This window comes from Cupressus sempervirens, chromosome 11 (genome assembly GCF_028749045.1).
Source record: "Cupressus sempervirens isolate cs-2001-9-10 chromosome 11, ASM2874904v1, whole genome shotgun sequence".
NCBI lineage: Eukaryota > Viridiplantae > Streptophyta > Pinopsida > Cupressales > Cupressaceae > Cupressus > Cupressus sempervirens.
Window position 1 is genome coordinate 450,648,016 of NC_143128.1, and position 14,724 is coordinate 450,662,739.

At 32.4% G+C, this 14,724-nt stretch overlaps 1 protein-coding gene across 1 annotated transcript in view; it reads left to right on the forward strand.

Annotated features, from left to right (window-relative positions):
- The window catches only part of LOC149530351 (uncharacterized), a 61,007-nt gene extending 57,459 nt beyond the window's left edge, over positions 1–3,548 (forward strand). The window contains exons 3-4 of the mRNA XM_089810795.1: positions 2,872–2,981; positions 3,126–3,548. Of these exons, the coding sequence (XP_089666921.1) occupies positions 2,872–2,981; positions 3,126–3,233 (218 nt within the window). The 3' untranslated portion in view covers positions 3,234–3,548. The remainder of the gene's footprint in view (positions 1–2,871; positions 2,982–3,125) is intronic.
- The last annotated feature ends 11,176 nt before the right edge of the window (positions 3,549–14,724 follow it).

Sequence of the window (14,724 nt, forward strand, 5' to 3'; positions counted from 1 at the left end):
CATGTGTTGCCATTAATGCCAAAGGAGTAGATTGTTAGGAATACAGGTTTGGTTGGCATTTGGATATATTGTTTGTGTTGTATTGATGACAGGTTTTGCCATTGATGACAACATATGTTTCTGTGATCATGACAAACAAATCCTTTATATCCACAAGGAGATTATTGGCACAACGAAGTTGGCATATAATAGGCTAAGCTATGTGAGTTTAGGATTGTGTTCATGGATGAGTATAGATATCATATCTATGTTTTTTGGAGTTTATGTTGAGTTAAGGTTGAATCACAGTTCATTTGGTGAAGACTAGTAGCACACTAGTGTACATGAAATAATGTTAGAGACAATTGGCAGCATATTAGCTATATCTTATTAGTGAATTGGAATTTACGTCAACAAGCTTGATTCATGGCTGAACATGTTCATTATAACAAGGCTTAAAGATCATTCTGGAAAGGTCGTTGAAGTGAAACGTGTGATATGTTTTGTTGATTGTGTTGAGGAAATGTATTGATCTTCACTGTAAAATATATTAATTGTATTGTAATGTGTGGGAACTTTAATGTAATAATTGTATTGATGCTTAAGAAGGTGTGTATGCCTTAGTAAGGTTCCATGTAATTAAATGTATATTGGGAAAGCTCTAACATGCCGACCAAATTAATTATTTCTAACAGGTATAAAGGCAAGTTGTTTCCTTGGAAAACACCATGTATCGTGTATATAATGTATGTGGTCAAAGGATGCGAGTTTGAATGCTGGATGTTCAGAGCAAAACATCGATTGGTTTGGTCGATTGTATTGGGCTTCAAAGGAACTATTTTGGCAAGTTGCAGATTACTCAGTTCAATATTTTGGATATGTTATTCTGAAGTTTTGATCTTCACAGTTGCTGGAGCAATTTAGATGATCTAGTTGTTTCCTTATTAACCTTTAACAGGGTCAGAACCTTCTAACAAGGGTTCAAGGTCTCCTAACAGGGATTATGCATTGTAATTGGCTCCTAACAAGGTCACATCCTTTCACGAGGAACATATTTATTAGTACACTACCTTGTGTGTGCCATCCCCATTGGTGTTTTCCCTCCAATGAAGGGTTTCCCTAGTCAACAAATCATTGTGTTATGGTGTATGATTTCCTCTTTTTGTGCATCATTGTTTTAATTGTTGGAGTTGGAATTAGTAAGTTTGGATTAAGTTTAATTGCTCACAACTAATTCACCCCACCCGCCTCTTAGTTGTCTGTGGACTTTACTTCTTAACATCTATATCAGTATTTTGTATTTTATTTAGTCATTCTCTGTTATCTCAATATTTGATCATTGGATGATTGTTGAGCAGACATTGTTATTAATTTGTTCTAAGGTAACCTTAAGCTTATTGAATCTTAGGCTGGAGATATCAATTAGGAGATAGCCTTTGTAATTGGTTTTGAAAATTGAATAAAGGCATCATCAGTTTTTGTGGGCTGAGTTGTTTCCCACAGAGAGGATGGTTTTCCTCAGGATAACTTCTTGTGCTATTTGATGCAATCATATAATTTTGGTTCGTAATTTTAACAAACAACCCTAGCAAACTCTGTCAAAATCTTGGAGGTGCAATTGTAGCAACTGGTTCACTAGCCATGGAACTAGTTTGGCCTTCTGGATCAACTCCATGCTCACCCACCTCAACCTCATGCTTAGGTTTGTATTCTGATTGACTTCCATCATGAGAATAAATTTCCTTCTCATCCACACTCATATCATGACCATGAGAGCTCATTGTTTCAGTGCATTTCGCCAAATGAATATAAATTCAATAAATAGTTAGTTTCAGCACACTTGAAAAAAAAAAAACTAAATTTTATTTTAGTTTTTAACGAATTTCAAATTCTAAAACAAAATTAAATTTTTTTGAATGAAAAATCATAATGGTTCTTCATATTTCCCTCAAAATGTAACATAAAATATGACTTAGCAAATGAAATAGCAAAAATGAAAAAACAACAAAAACAAATAAAAATCAGAAAATAAAATAAACAAAAACCTTAGCTTGTGCTTGAAAAGTCTCTTCAAGGTGTAGAATCTCCTTCTTCTTTTTGCTTGTCACTCTTTTTTCACTTTCACTCACTCCTCACTCCTCAAATCTCTCTTTTCTTTCCTTTTCACCCTTCTCTTTCTGCTGTTGTAAACAATGAGAAAAGAAGTTGAGTAAGAATGAAGCTTGGAGGGGTCAAGATGGGACCTACCAAAAATTAGGATTCAAATTTAGCCCTATAAATTAAAAAATTGCAAATTTAAAAAAGAAATGCACTTTTTATACCTCTGCTGACAAAGAATGAGCAAACATTCCTGGGACGGTTGAGGGACATTTGGGCATCCCCACGATAACCCAGGGATGCCATGTTGTCCCTGCCATTCCCACAGATGGTGTGGTGGTAGTGGGGGGACACACTGTCTCCATCCCCCTGTCCCAAGAACATTGGGGTTTGGGGGATGGAACACGTCCCTGTGTTTCGCTGATTATTTATAACATTTTTTGTGACTCTGGATAATTCCTTTCAGAGTGTCCACTATCAACACAAAACTATAATAATAAACCTTTTATGGAAATTATAGCTCAATATCTGAATAGATTGTTTTCTAAAGTAGTGCGGTGACCCCATCTAAATTTTTGTTCCCAAGTGTGGGTTAATCTGTTCTAACAATCAACATGACTGTGCATGATCTGCAATTGCTTCCTGCAGATCTGTTTTAAATGGATAACACTGGAATTGCAAAAGTTACAAATATACAAATCTTAACCGCCATGCATAATCATACAGGGTTGAAGAATTTCTTAATTAGTCATACATATTTATGTTTTTGTCTTTTAATCACTTTGTGAAGTGCAGGGATTATGGACAAAAGTAAGGACAGAACAATCTCAAAAGATGGGCATTTTTTGACGAAAACAAAATTCAGAATTGTTGAAGATGACTCAAAACCTGTTTTAAAAGATCCTGTATCCTTACATTTAAATTTGCATTCTTTGAATATGTTATTTTTCTTGTTTTGCAGCTACATTTGTGATTTTGCTTCTTTGGATTGAATCAATGGTCAGTTTGTGATCTTTTATTTAAAATTCACCCTTAACAATGTATCTCAGCTTCTGCGAGCTGATCCTATTGAAACTGAACAGGCAGTTCTTCAGTTACCTCCATTTGATCCCAGGCCAAATAGATACAGTGGGGAGATGGACGTTTCATCAGACTAGCCAGTTTTGATGAATTTGAATTTTGGGATAATATCCATCTGTGCATCTGCATTGCTTAGTTGATTGTTTTTGGCATTTTATGGATGATCACTGTCAAACAATTTAATGCAATAAGGTTATGTTTAAATCATGTTTGGACAGAGTTTGGGAAGCAACTAATCAGCTTTATAAACCACCATGACAATTTACTGCAATAATGCAGTATACTTGTGTTAAAATTATGCATGTATAGAATTCGGGAAGCAACTAATTAACTTTGTAAGACACCATTACAAATTTAGCTCACAATAATGTAGTATACATGTTTTCGAATTATGTTTGGACAGGATTTGGGAAGCAACTAATTAGCTTTGTAAAATACCATTACAAATTTACCACAATAATGTTGTATAGTTATGCTAAAATCCACAATAAAGTTGTATACTTGTGTTAAAATCATGTTTGGACAGAATTGGGGAAGCAACAAATTAGCTCTGTAAAAGCTCACTACAGAATTACCACAATGATGGTAGTATACTAATGTTCGGAGACAATTGGGAAGCAACTATTTATTTTTGTAAAACACCTTTAGGTAAAGTCGCTTTCTTGGTCATTTATGATGCTTTTTGTCATTGAGTCTTTCGTGGCTTTGAGATTCCTCTCTTCTGTTCTTTTGTTGACATAGTTTTGCAGAGACCTCAAAGATTAAATTAAACGATTTCACAGCAAGCCTGACGTTAGATGCCAAAAATATCTGTAAAAAGGGTTTAACATATCATTTTAAAGGTCTTTTTCAATATAATGGCCCATGGATGCATTGTTCAATTAACATTTTTCACTTCACGATTTGAACATTTTTATGGTGGTGACAATTTCAACGGGTTTTAGAGGGCATGTGGAAATGGATATCGGGGCAATCAGTCATCGAGTTATGTGGTTGTTGGTTAAAAAACATTGATATATCTACAGCATATCCTAAGCTTAACGGCTATTTCATACTCCTTCGGTAGAGATGATTACCCTGCAAGGAAAATTCCTTCATTGCCATTCTGTGATTGGATCAGCTTTGAAGGAATACGTTACTTTTGAATCTTTGATGATTACTAACATTTAAATGAAGATCCTGGTCCCATATTAGCACCTGAAATGTCAAATATCACATCTTTTATGAGGATCAAGAATATGTGCAGCTTTAATGAGAAACAAAATATGTGTATTTCGAAATATTGAGAGACATGACATGCATTGAAAAGAAGGAAGCAAAACCAAACGTGGCTATGGACTACGACAAAACATGTAGGCTAATATGCCAAGGATCATACACTCAAAGCTCTATCCGAATAGTTAAAAAGGTTTATGAGAATTCAAAAGGCTGGGGCACTAAGTTAATTTGATCACAGATAAATTACTTATGAAGCTGTAATGGAAAAAACATTTCGTGATGAAGGTAGCATTGTCCAGAATTAAATAGGACAAAGGTGCCATCCAAGGCTCTCAAGTCGGGAAGTTTGATTTCTATCATGATAGTCATTGTTTGAACATTGCAAGTCTAGGTGGTCGGTTACTGTTATTCAAAGTCAAATGCAAGTGAATTTGATTTTTTTGGCATGTTGATCTACAATAAATGTGGATGCAAATAAAATGGAAGCTGATGTATCAGGTTCCTGAAAACCATCAAATATTCTACATATTATGAACTATAACAATCTTACGAAAACATTTCACAAAGTCGGAAGAATTTCAATTACATTATCACATAATTCTTTTTTTTGACGTTTCACATTACTAGTACTAACCAAAAATCACCAACGATTAATAATAGATGCCAGCTGTGCAGGGTTTGACATATTAGCATCGATCCTACAAATAATGAGCATCTAAAATTGAAAATCAACAAATGCGAGGGAGCATAACTAAGATGTATAAAAACTGGGATGCAAGTTAAGAAAAGACATAGATTCATTAGTATGTGTTTCTTAGAAAGTTCTTGGGTGGATTATTTTTAAAGTCATTGTGACTACAACTCAAAATTATGTATGTTTGCAACTGACATTACCGATTCTAGCTACAACATGTGAGACACACCTCTCTTACTTCTAAGGGAACCCCTTCCCGGATCTCTTATTGTTACTTGAATCAACAAAACACTTAACTATTATTTAGACTAAGATAAATCATGACATGACATTCATCTTATTTTCATATTTTAGATTAGATGTTACTATTACATGCAATTTTAAATCAATAGTGTAATTTACTTACGAAAGTATCTATTAGAGCAATATTTTTGATAAACAGACAATTAGATGTAAGAATGATCTTCTAACTTTCCAACATTTTATGTTACTTAGAAACTCATGAAAGTACAAAGTCTTCCATGCACAACTCAAAGTCTCTAGCACATATTTCACCTTGCACGTACAAATGAAAAGAACAAAGCGACGTAATGTCAACAAGCTATTCGAAAGTCCTATGTTAATCTCATACATGATAAGAAGTTCAAAGTTTGCATCCAAATTGTAAATTCTAAATCCAATATGCAGTTCAAAGTCTTGGGTTCAAATCCCTCTTGAATGAAAGCACAAAGCTCACAATTAGTATCCAAAAAATGTCGTCATATAACATCTTGAATCAACACAATGTTTAAAATCAAGTTGCTTCTTTTATTTAAAGCAATTTAAATTAAATCCGAACTCAAAGTCTTAGAGTGCATATAAAAATTGGTAGTCTTCTTTCCTTTCTTGAAAGTCCTATGTTAATCTCATACATGATAAGAAGTTCTGTGACATCAAAATATGAAGAGCCAGGGATTACTATAATGATGAACAAATAATAACAAATTATAGTATATTTAGTAGGATTAATTTCATTGTTAGATTATTAAAGAGATAAATCCTCTTCATGCTTTCATACTAGGAACAATTAACATATTTTGGAGATAAAGTGTTACCAGCTATATGTCAAATGCATGAAACATACTTAAGAAACATCATAGGTATTAATGACAACTGATTTAGGATATCCAAATCCAAACTTATTTGTACACCATATCAATCTAAAATCATTTATACAAAAGCTTAAGCACACCCATTTTCTGAATAGGAAAAGATTAGGAACGAGGGAGAAAAAGCCACGGTGAAGAAATATTTTAGGGGACATCATTGTGTTCGGGAAAACATTTCTCAAACATTCCCTTGAAATGTTATTCCTAGAACATAGATCGAAGAAGCAAGGTTGGAGAAACAAAAATGATAGGTCAAGAGAGCGAAAATAGGGAGGAGCTAGATATGTACCATCCAAATTATATAGAAGAGATAAATATATAGAGTTCTCAATCATTAGATGAGGAGAGATAAATGCTAAACCAAAAAATTATGCCCTTCGTAAAAACTAATGATAACAAAAGAATAAATGCAAAAGATTGACAAAAAAAATGGAAAAAAAGCCAAAATAGAAAGGATACTAGGTTCGAAGAAAATGTAATCATAGAAAGAAGAAGAATCCAAACTTAAGAATAGCTAATAGGTTTTGAGGATAGATTACTAGAAAGCCAATTTTTAGAAAAGATAACTCGTGTTAACTAGCAATTTGAGGGAAAAAATCTATGAGCCTATAGATACTAATAAATAAAATGACTAATTATCAATGAATATTTATTTTAACCCAATTTATATATATCTAAACTCTGTCAAGTGATTCAATTAAGGGTTAGTAAACTATTTTTCAAATTTCCAAGATTAAAAAACCAAATAATCTATTGCTCACACTTAGATAATTTAGTTAACTCGAAGGAAAAAGCCCTAATAATAGAATTTTAGAATTCACTTATATATATATATTATCATATTGAACTTCTTGTTTCATATCTGCTGAAAAAGAGCTTAAATCCACCAAACCTTGGAATTATAAATTAAAATATCAGATATAATTTCCACAAATTTGGTAATTAATAACCAAAACAATCTTAATCTTACCCTGTTAGAACTTGATTATTTCTAACAAACCTAAGGAAATGTAGCTTTGAAATTCTTTTTGAAAATGAAGGTAGACCAATTTCTATCACACCAAATCTTATTGATTTATTCTATTAAATAATAAATTCCTATTTAATTAATTAATTCATGATGAAAATTTCCAAAATTCTAAAACCAAGAATAGGGCCTATAGAAAATTGTCATATCATGGTAAAACTTAAGCCTCTTCATAGAATATATATGAGAATTACACTCAAAGTTATACTATAACTATATTTATATTCAACTATATTTTAAATAGAAAATACAAACCCGTTTTCACATATGAAATATATAACAAAAAATATAAAACTTCCTTATATAGACTCTTAAAGATATCATTCTTATAAAAGGAAAATAAGAATATAAAATATAGACACACTAATATTAACTTCAACTAAACTCCTAGGATCTACTCTTATAAACCTACCAAGATAATTACATAATATAGACTAAGAACCAACTTTACATTATCAAGTCAAATCAGTTTAGAAGTCTACATATAAATGTTGTAATTTCAAACTAACAATGTCCCTTTGAAATTTAGGAAAATCAAAAAAACCTAACACAGAGAATCCTTCACATGTCCTTATGTCACAAAACAAGCAGTTCTTCATCAGTATCTTCGCCATCTACCACTTTCCACGAACTAGTTGTTGCTTCTTCCTTAGCCTTCTTTGAATTGCTTGATTTTTTCAATCTTGGAAGGGTAAAACTAAAAGCATTATGATCATCATCCATTGATAATAGAGGAGGGTCAACTTTAGCCTTTTTGAAGATTGGAAGAAGCAAGAAATTCTTTCTTTCTTTGACTATATTACACCATCACAATAGAAAGTAAAAATTTGCTTCCATTTTAGGCCAAACCCTATCAAATAAATTTTGGTCTCTTATGGACATTTAGGAACCTTTTCCCATTTAAGACTCCCTATAGGCTAGTCCATATACTCTCAAGGATATGGAATTTCCATCTTATGGTTGATATTAAAGATAACTTGGTGTCAACCTTTCATACATGTAGGATAAAAAATGGTTTCACAGAGCTTCACCTTATCTAATTGGATAACTCCAGCTCTAAGGAAAACTAATATAAAGCACCCGATGATTTCACTATTCGTCCTCCATAAGTTACTCTAGTTGAATTTCTTTTATCCTAAAACACTTCCTACCACAAACAAGAGCATTTCATCTTGGACTTGGAGAATCCTACTCCATCTTTCTAGTTTCACCAAACCCAAGAAGGCCATTGTTCAGTTCTCATATCAATGGAAGAGAAAAACACTAGTTTCTATGGCTCAAAACGTAGTTACAAAAAAAAATCACAAATTGCATTATACAATGTTAACTCCACCAGACATCAAGACACAATTAAAACCATATAGCCACATAATTCATTAAAATAGGGCACCTAAAGGGGACAATTTAGAAAGGACATCAAATAAATGACAGTCTTTCATTATACTAAAAATCACTTAAAATCGATCATAAGATCTAGCAATACATTTTTTATATTAAAATTGTTTACAAATCTTGTGCTTATTCAAGCAACAACATGAGAATTACAAACTTATTCAAGCTCCTTTTGAGAAACCGCATTAGAAACAACATTTGGAAGACCAAGAGTCACAACTTAGAATCCACCTTTTACAATGAGACATATACAACCAATAGAAGACCAAGAGTCACAACTTCGAATTCCACAAAGATGTCCCTCTTGGGATTTGAACCAGGGTCTCTACAATAAGAACTCATTGCTTCAACCAACTAAGTTAAACCCCTTGTACATATCTAACAATACATTTGATAATGATAGTTGTACTTTATTACGCATAAAGAGGACAATGTTTAATAACAAATAACTCTAAATGAGTTTAAAAAGATTATAATGAAAGGGTGATGACTTCCGCAATGAAGTGTAATTATTCTCATCTTAGATATTTGATTGGGCTTTGTTTGGTATTAATGAAACCCTACTCTCATATAATTATATATTCCTTAATATAAATATCAACCTTTCTAAGCCGTAAGGGAAACTTCTAGAATCTAAATAAATTAAAGGATAATGAGATTGGTGATGTATATTGTTGGTTATGTTGAATTTTTTTTAATTCAATTATATCATAAAGGGGTCCTTAGCTACCCAAAAAATTATATGTAGATTTAGAAGACAATAAACTAAAATTTCTATCTTATTATTTTTCCTTAATATCTCGATAGGTAATTTAAAAGCTTTTAAACTATACATTCTCCTTATTTTTTTAAATATCTAATCTTTGTAACCAATATTGAAAGAGTATACCTATATCTATTTGAATCAATAATTTTTTTATTTTATTTTACGTTAGGTATAGATATATTCTATAATGATATCTAGTTGTTAATAATGTTATAATTAAACATACGTACCTCCTAGACCTATAACTTGAGTTATTAACTAATTAATGAAATGCATTGTGAAGATAATATTCATATTAAGAGGAATTACTGAAAAATATTAGATAATATTATTCCTAAATATAAACTAAAGATCAAACTTAAGACCTTGAATCATTATGTCATTGTTATATTAACATAATTCTAGGAAAAAATCTATCAGGTATTAGATTCTTTTATATGAATTTTTTAACCATCTACTCCTTTATTAGCTAAGTTATCCGATTCTTTATTCCATTCCCTATAAATATGTTTTATAATAACTTTTTCAAAGCTATCAACTATAGCTAAGGCATATTCAAGTTTGGAATTTAGAATCCAATATGGAGTTTCTCTTTTTCTTTACGCATTTGAAATGATTTATGAATCTCCTTCAATAAATAGGTTATTAATTCCTAAATATCAACATATATTAATCCTTCTATCCATGCCTCTAATTCTTCTAGGTTATTAGAGATTATACCCAATGGCTTGGCCCTTTTAGATAGGTATATTCCTCCGTTTGAATAAATAATGTTAGAAATGTTTAAATAACTAAAGGGGTGGGGGGTGAATTAATCACTAAAGGTCTATATGTACCACTTGAACAATTAAACATTAAACATATCACTGTTATGCTTATCTTGCGTATCCTACTGTTGCTTGGTCTTTACTGTAAAACTATCATTAACTTAACTTGCATTGCATAATGTAAACAACATCACATTTAAAACATTCATAACACATTCATCACATTTTGACATGGGGACTTTGTGTGGAAACCCATTTTGGGAAAACCATCAACAACATGTCAATGTTTTTCACTCTTTCAAAGTGAGCTTTGTTAAGATCCAACTTTGTTAAAGGTTACAATACACACTATTAAGTGTGACCTAGTTAGAGGATTTAATCACCCTATTAGGAGTGGCCTTGTAAGAGGACTTTGATCATTCCATTTAGAATGCCACTTAGTTAAAGGATTTACATAGACTATTAGGTTAACCTCTGTTGAAAGGAATTCAATACAAACTATTTACAATGATAAGAAAAAAAAAAAAGGTTTTGATCTATGTGATTACAACTCACTCTTGTTGGTTCAGATCTCTATTCGGTCCTTATGCTAGTTCACTAATAAGCCTTTCATTATCAACTCTGATCTTGATCTTCTTGGAAACCCTTCAAGCAATCAGTCCACTCTTCTCATCAATACTTAATCCTTCTACTCAAATTCTCTTATCAACAACAACATCACATCTACAAGCTCTTCTCTTTTAGCTTTACATCCACTCACTCGTGTGTATTTGATCAACCTTGATTTATATGTCTTCCTTCACATATAAAATTTCACACACATTGGCTGGGGTTGGACTGGGCACCAAATGTTCAGTTTTGTATCACCTTAAATAGGCAATATATGCTTTACCATTTTCTACATCCATCGCAGATCTTAGGGTTTACGATCATATTCAACTTGTTTCAATGTATATATACATCTTCTTGATCATCCTCTAGCAACTTGTCTAGAATCCTTCTATTAGGTCTTTACCTAATCATCACTTTGAATTTAATGATCTAACTCATCAATCGTATCTTCAACACATTTTACATCTCCCAAGAAATCAACCAAGTCAGCTTGATCTTACAATTTCTTTGAATTTGATCTTTTACTGTCACTCAGCAATCACTGCATTCTAACACTCGATCAATGCTGAAATACTCAATCGCTATTTAAGCTTTTTGGCTTCGCATCAACTAACTTGCTTAGTCGATGCTAATGCTCGATCAACACTAGATTTTCTCGGTACTAACTGTGGCTTGGTTGACACTAGCATTACTTGACACTCCTTAGTATTTTACTTTTTTGCTCAGCTAGACTTAGCTTCCTTGACATAAACAATCACTTTTCTTTATCAAAGTCTATCTAATCAAATGTCCATTCTAACTCGTTTTCATAACTTCAACCTTTCCTCTAGGTGCTATAGTTATGAGTAACTCTCAAACCCTCTTCATCAATCAAATAGATATGACAATTAGATTAGGTAGCAATATGTCACATCCATAGATTTGACATCAATGACAAAACAACAATTGTTTCAATCATAAGTTTCCAACAATCTCCCTCTTTGGCATTGATGGCAACATCTCAAATATTTGAATACTAATAATAACTTAGTTACCATACAATCCAAAAGATTTCACTTCCATGAGTGACCACTATCCTTAGTTTCATTTTGATTCTCATGCATTCAAACTTTTAGACTCCCTCTATTAGTTTTCTCTCTTTCACAATTCTCTCTCTCTCTTTTAGTAATCTCTCTCTCTCTCTCTCTTTCTTCTTCAATCTTTTTCTCTCTATCAATAATCTCCCCCTCTTCGACAACAATGCCAAAGACGTGTAGCTATCTCAGCTTCAAATTCTTCATACATCTAAATTATGTATATTTTGCATGTCTATATGATACTTGTTCTCTATCTACGGCTGATCTTTTATGTTGTACTAAAGTATTCTACCTTAGGCATGTCCCAAAGTAGAGTTGTATTGCACCACTATGTAGAATGTTTTTTTAGCACATGTAATGGAACACACATTGGCTTCTTAATTAGCCTTAGTTAGGGGAATAACCCCTAATTCACGTCTAAGATATTTATGAGCATCTTTGGCTAATGGTTTTGTCACTACTACATTTGACCTCATTTTTCTACCAAAATTTTTGACCATCAACTAAAAAAGTTTAAGTTGGTCGGAATGTAGAAGATTAAAATTTCTTTTTTTTACATCTAAGCCCCGTGTTGGTCAAAATTTTGACCAACACATATAAGGTGAACTGTGTTGGTCAAAATTTTGACCAACACGAGGCTTAGATGTAAAAAAAAAAACATTTCTTGTTTGTTATTTTTCTCGTGCATGTGATCATTCACATTTTGTTAGTGTTGGGCACCATCAGACAAAAAACTTGATGCTCTACCCTTGCTTGCTCACGGCTAGGGATAGTAGCGATTTCTTAGATATATCAAAATTGCTAAAGAGGAAGACGAGAGTGATGCATCAAAATCACTAAAGAATATAGATCTGGAACAAGCTAAGAGGTACATATGGAAAACTTGAGCAATAGCATGGGAAGAGGCCGAACAAGCAAAATATACAGCTAGGTACAAAGAAGAAGTAGCTAAAATACAAGCCTGGGAAAATTATCATAAAGCAAAAGCTGAATCTGAAATGATGAGAGTAGAGGTAAAAGTGGAAAGGATGAAATTTCATGCTCATGAGAAACTATTATACAAGTTGGCAGCACTAAAACAACATGCAGAGAAAAAGCGTGCAACTGTGAATATATTATGATTATTACCACATTCTTGAACTTGCTAGCTCAGTACACTGCATAAACTAGGCAAAGGAGGCCGATTTCCTTCACAAGATGCACTTGGATTCCCTGTGGGTGAACATCCATAGGGCATCTAGTGTGCATCCACAGGGCATCTAAACACATCTCCCCACGCATCTGTTCCCAAACAAATCTGCAATGGGTTGTAGGGACAGGGAGTGGGCATCCAGTAACATAGGATTCATAAGTTGATAACATTTGTAACGGGTATGTTTCTTTTTCTCATCATGAACATAATCTAGAGATATCTGAACTATTAAAATGTGTGTAATATGTGAATGGTGCTATAGCTATGTACCTCTATTTTTGTCACACTACGGTTTTGAACTAATGTTTAAAAGGGACATTGAGAATAGGTTTATCTCTTTTGGCCTTGCTTATTTGATCCTACAAATTGAAGTTGTTACAAAGGAATGCTTTTAAGGAAAGGCCCTTTCATTTCCCATCTCCTCCTGTCAATGGATGAAAATATTTTCATACGGAATACAAGAAAATAAATATTCAAAGTGTACTAGATGAGATGCATAAGATAGTTTTAGTCTTATGAAGATGATGATGCCAACAAAAATGATAAAAATCTTATAATAAGAAAGTATGCAATCAATGGATTAGCATGCCAAACAATCAACACTAGTGAGTAGTGGAGCGCAAATTGTGAAACTATCAAATATACTCATGTTACCTATTCTTGTCCTCAATCAGAAGAAAAACACTTATAGATGCTATACAGTAGTTCAGACTGAGCATTCTTTCCCAATTTAAAACCATTCATCTGCTAGACCACATTCTCACATTTCATTTTTCCTTGACTCTCTTGCATCCTGACGATGGATCATGTAGTATGATCCGAAACATTGATGACAAAAAAACTTACACAATCATTCCCAAAAAATTGATAGAACATTTACATGGATTGTGGAAATTTGATAGCTTTGTTTGCATTCTCACTATTAAATCTGTTAAATAGTGATAAATCCTTTGCAGTCATAACTATTTAGAAAAATATTATTTACAGGACCAACTACTAAACATTGAAGCATAAGTACAACACAAGTTAAATTTAAAAAATAAAATAGGATCATTCATTGTACCACAAAAAATATTTGAAGTGGGAATACCTACTGATTGAATAAAAGCCCACATTTATTGGTCAAGACGACATAATGAAATCATACAAGGCTTACACACTCTCTCTCTATTACAAAATATGAGTATTCTAAAACAAAATGATAAAAACACCTAACTTCAAGAAAGTTATAATGGCAAACCTCTACTTTATAGGGGTGATTCGATCATGCACGCAACTTCAAGTCTCTACATTTTGCATTTTGCATTTTGCATTAGTCCGTGCCTATTTGTTCTATTCCTCATGATAGGATGTAAGCTCACATGTGCAATTATTGTAGTTACATTCTAATATTTCTTGTAAAGAATATGGCAACACTTAAGAAATTGAAAGTCTTTAACTAAAAAAATGAATGTAATAGAAAAAAAAAGATTGAAAGTTCTTGCCACCTGATTTAGAACAAAATATGTTTAAATGTGGGAAAGATCCATACATATAACTTAATGAGAATATCCTTTGTCATAAAGTTCACTGAACATCATATATGGAGTTTGATTCAGTGAACTCAAAAATAACCTACTTTTTTTTTCTTTAAATTCGTGTTTCCCCCTAAATTTATTTGTGGATAAGGTCTTATA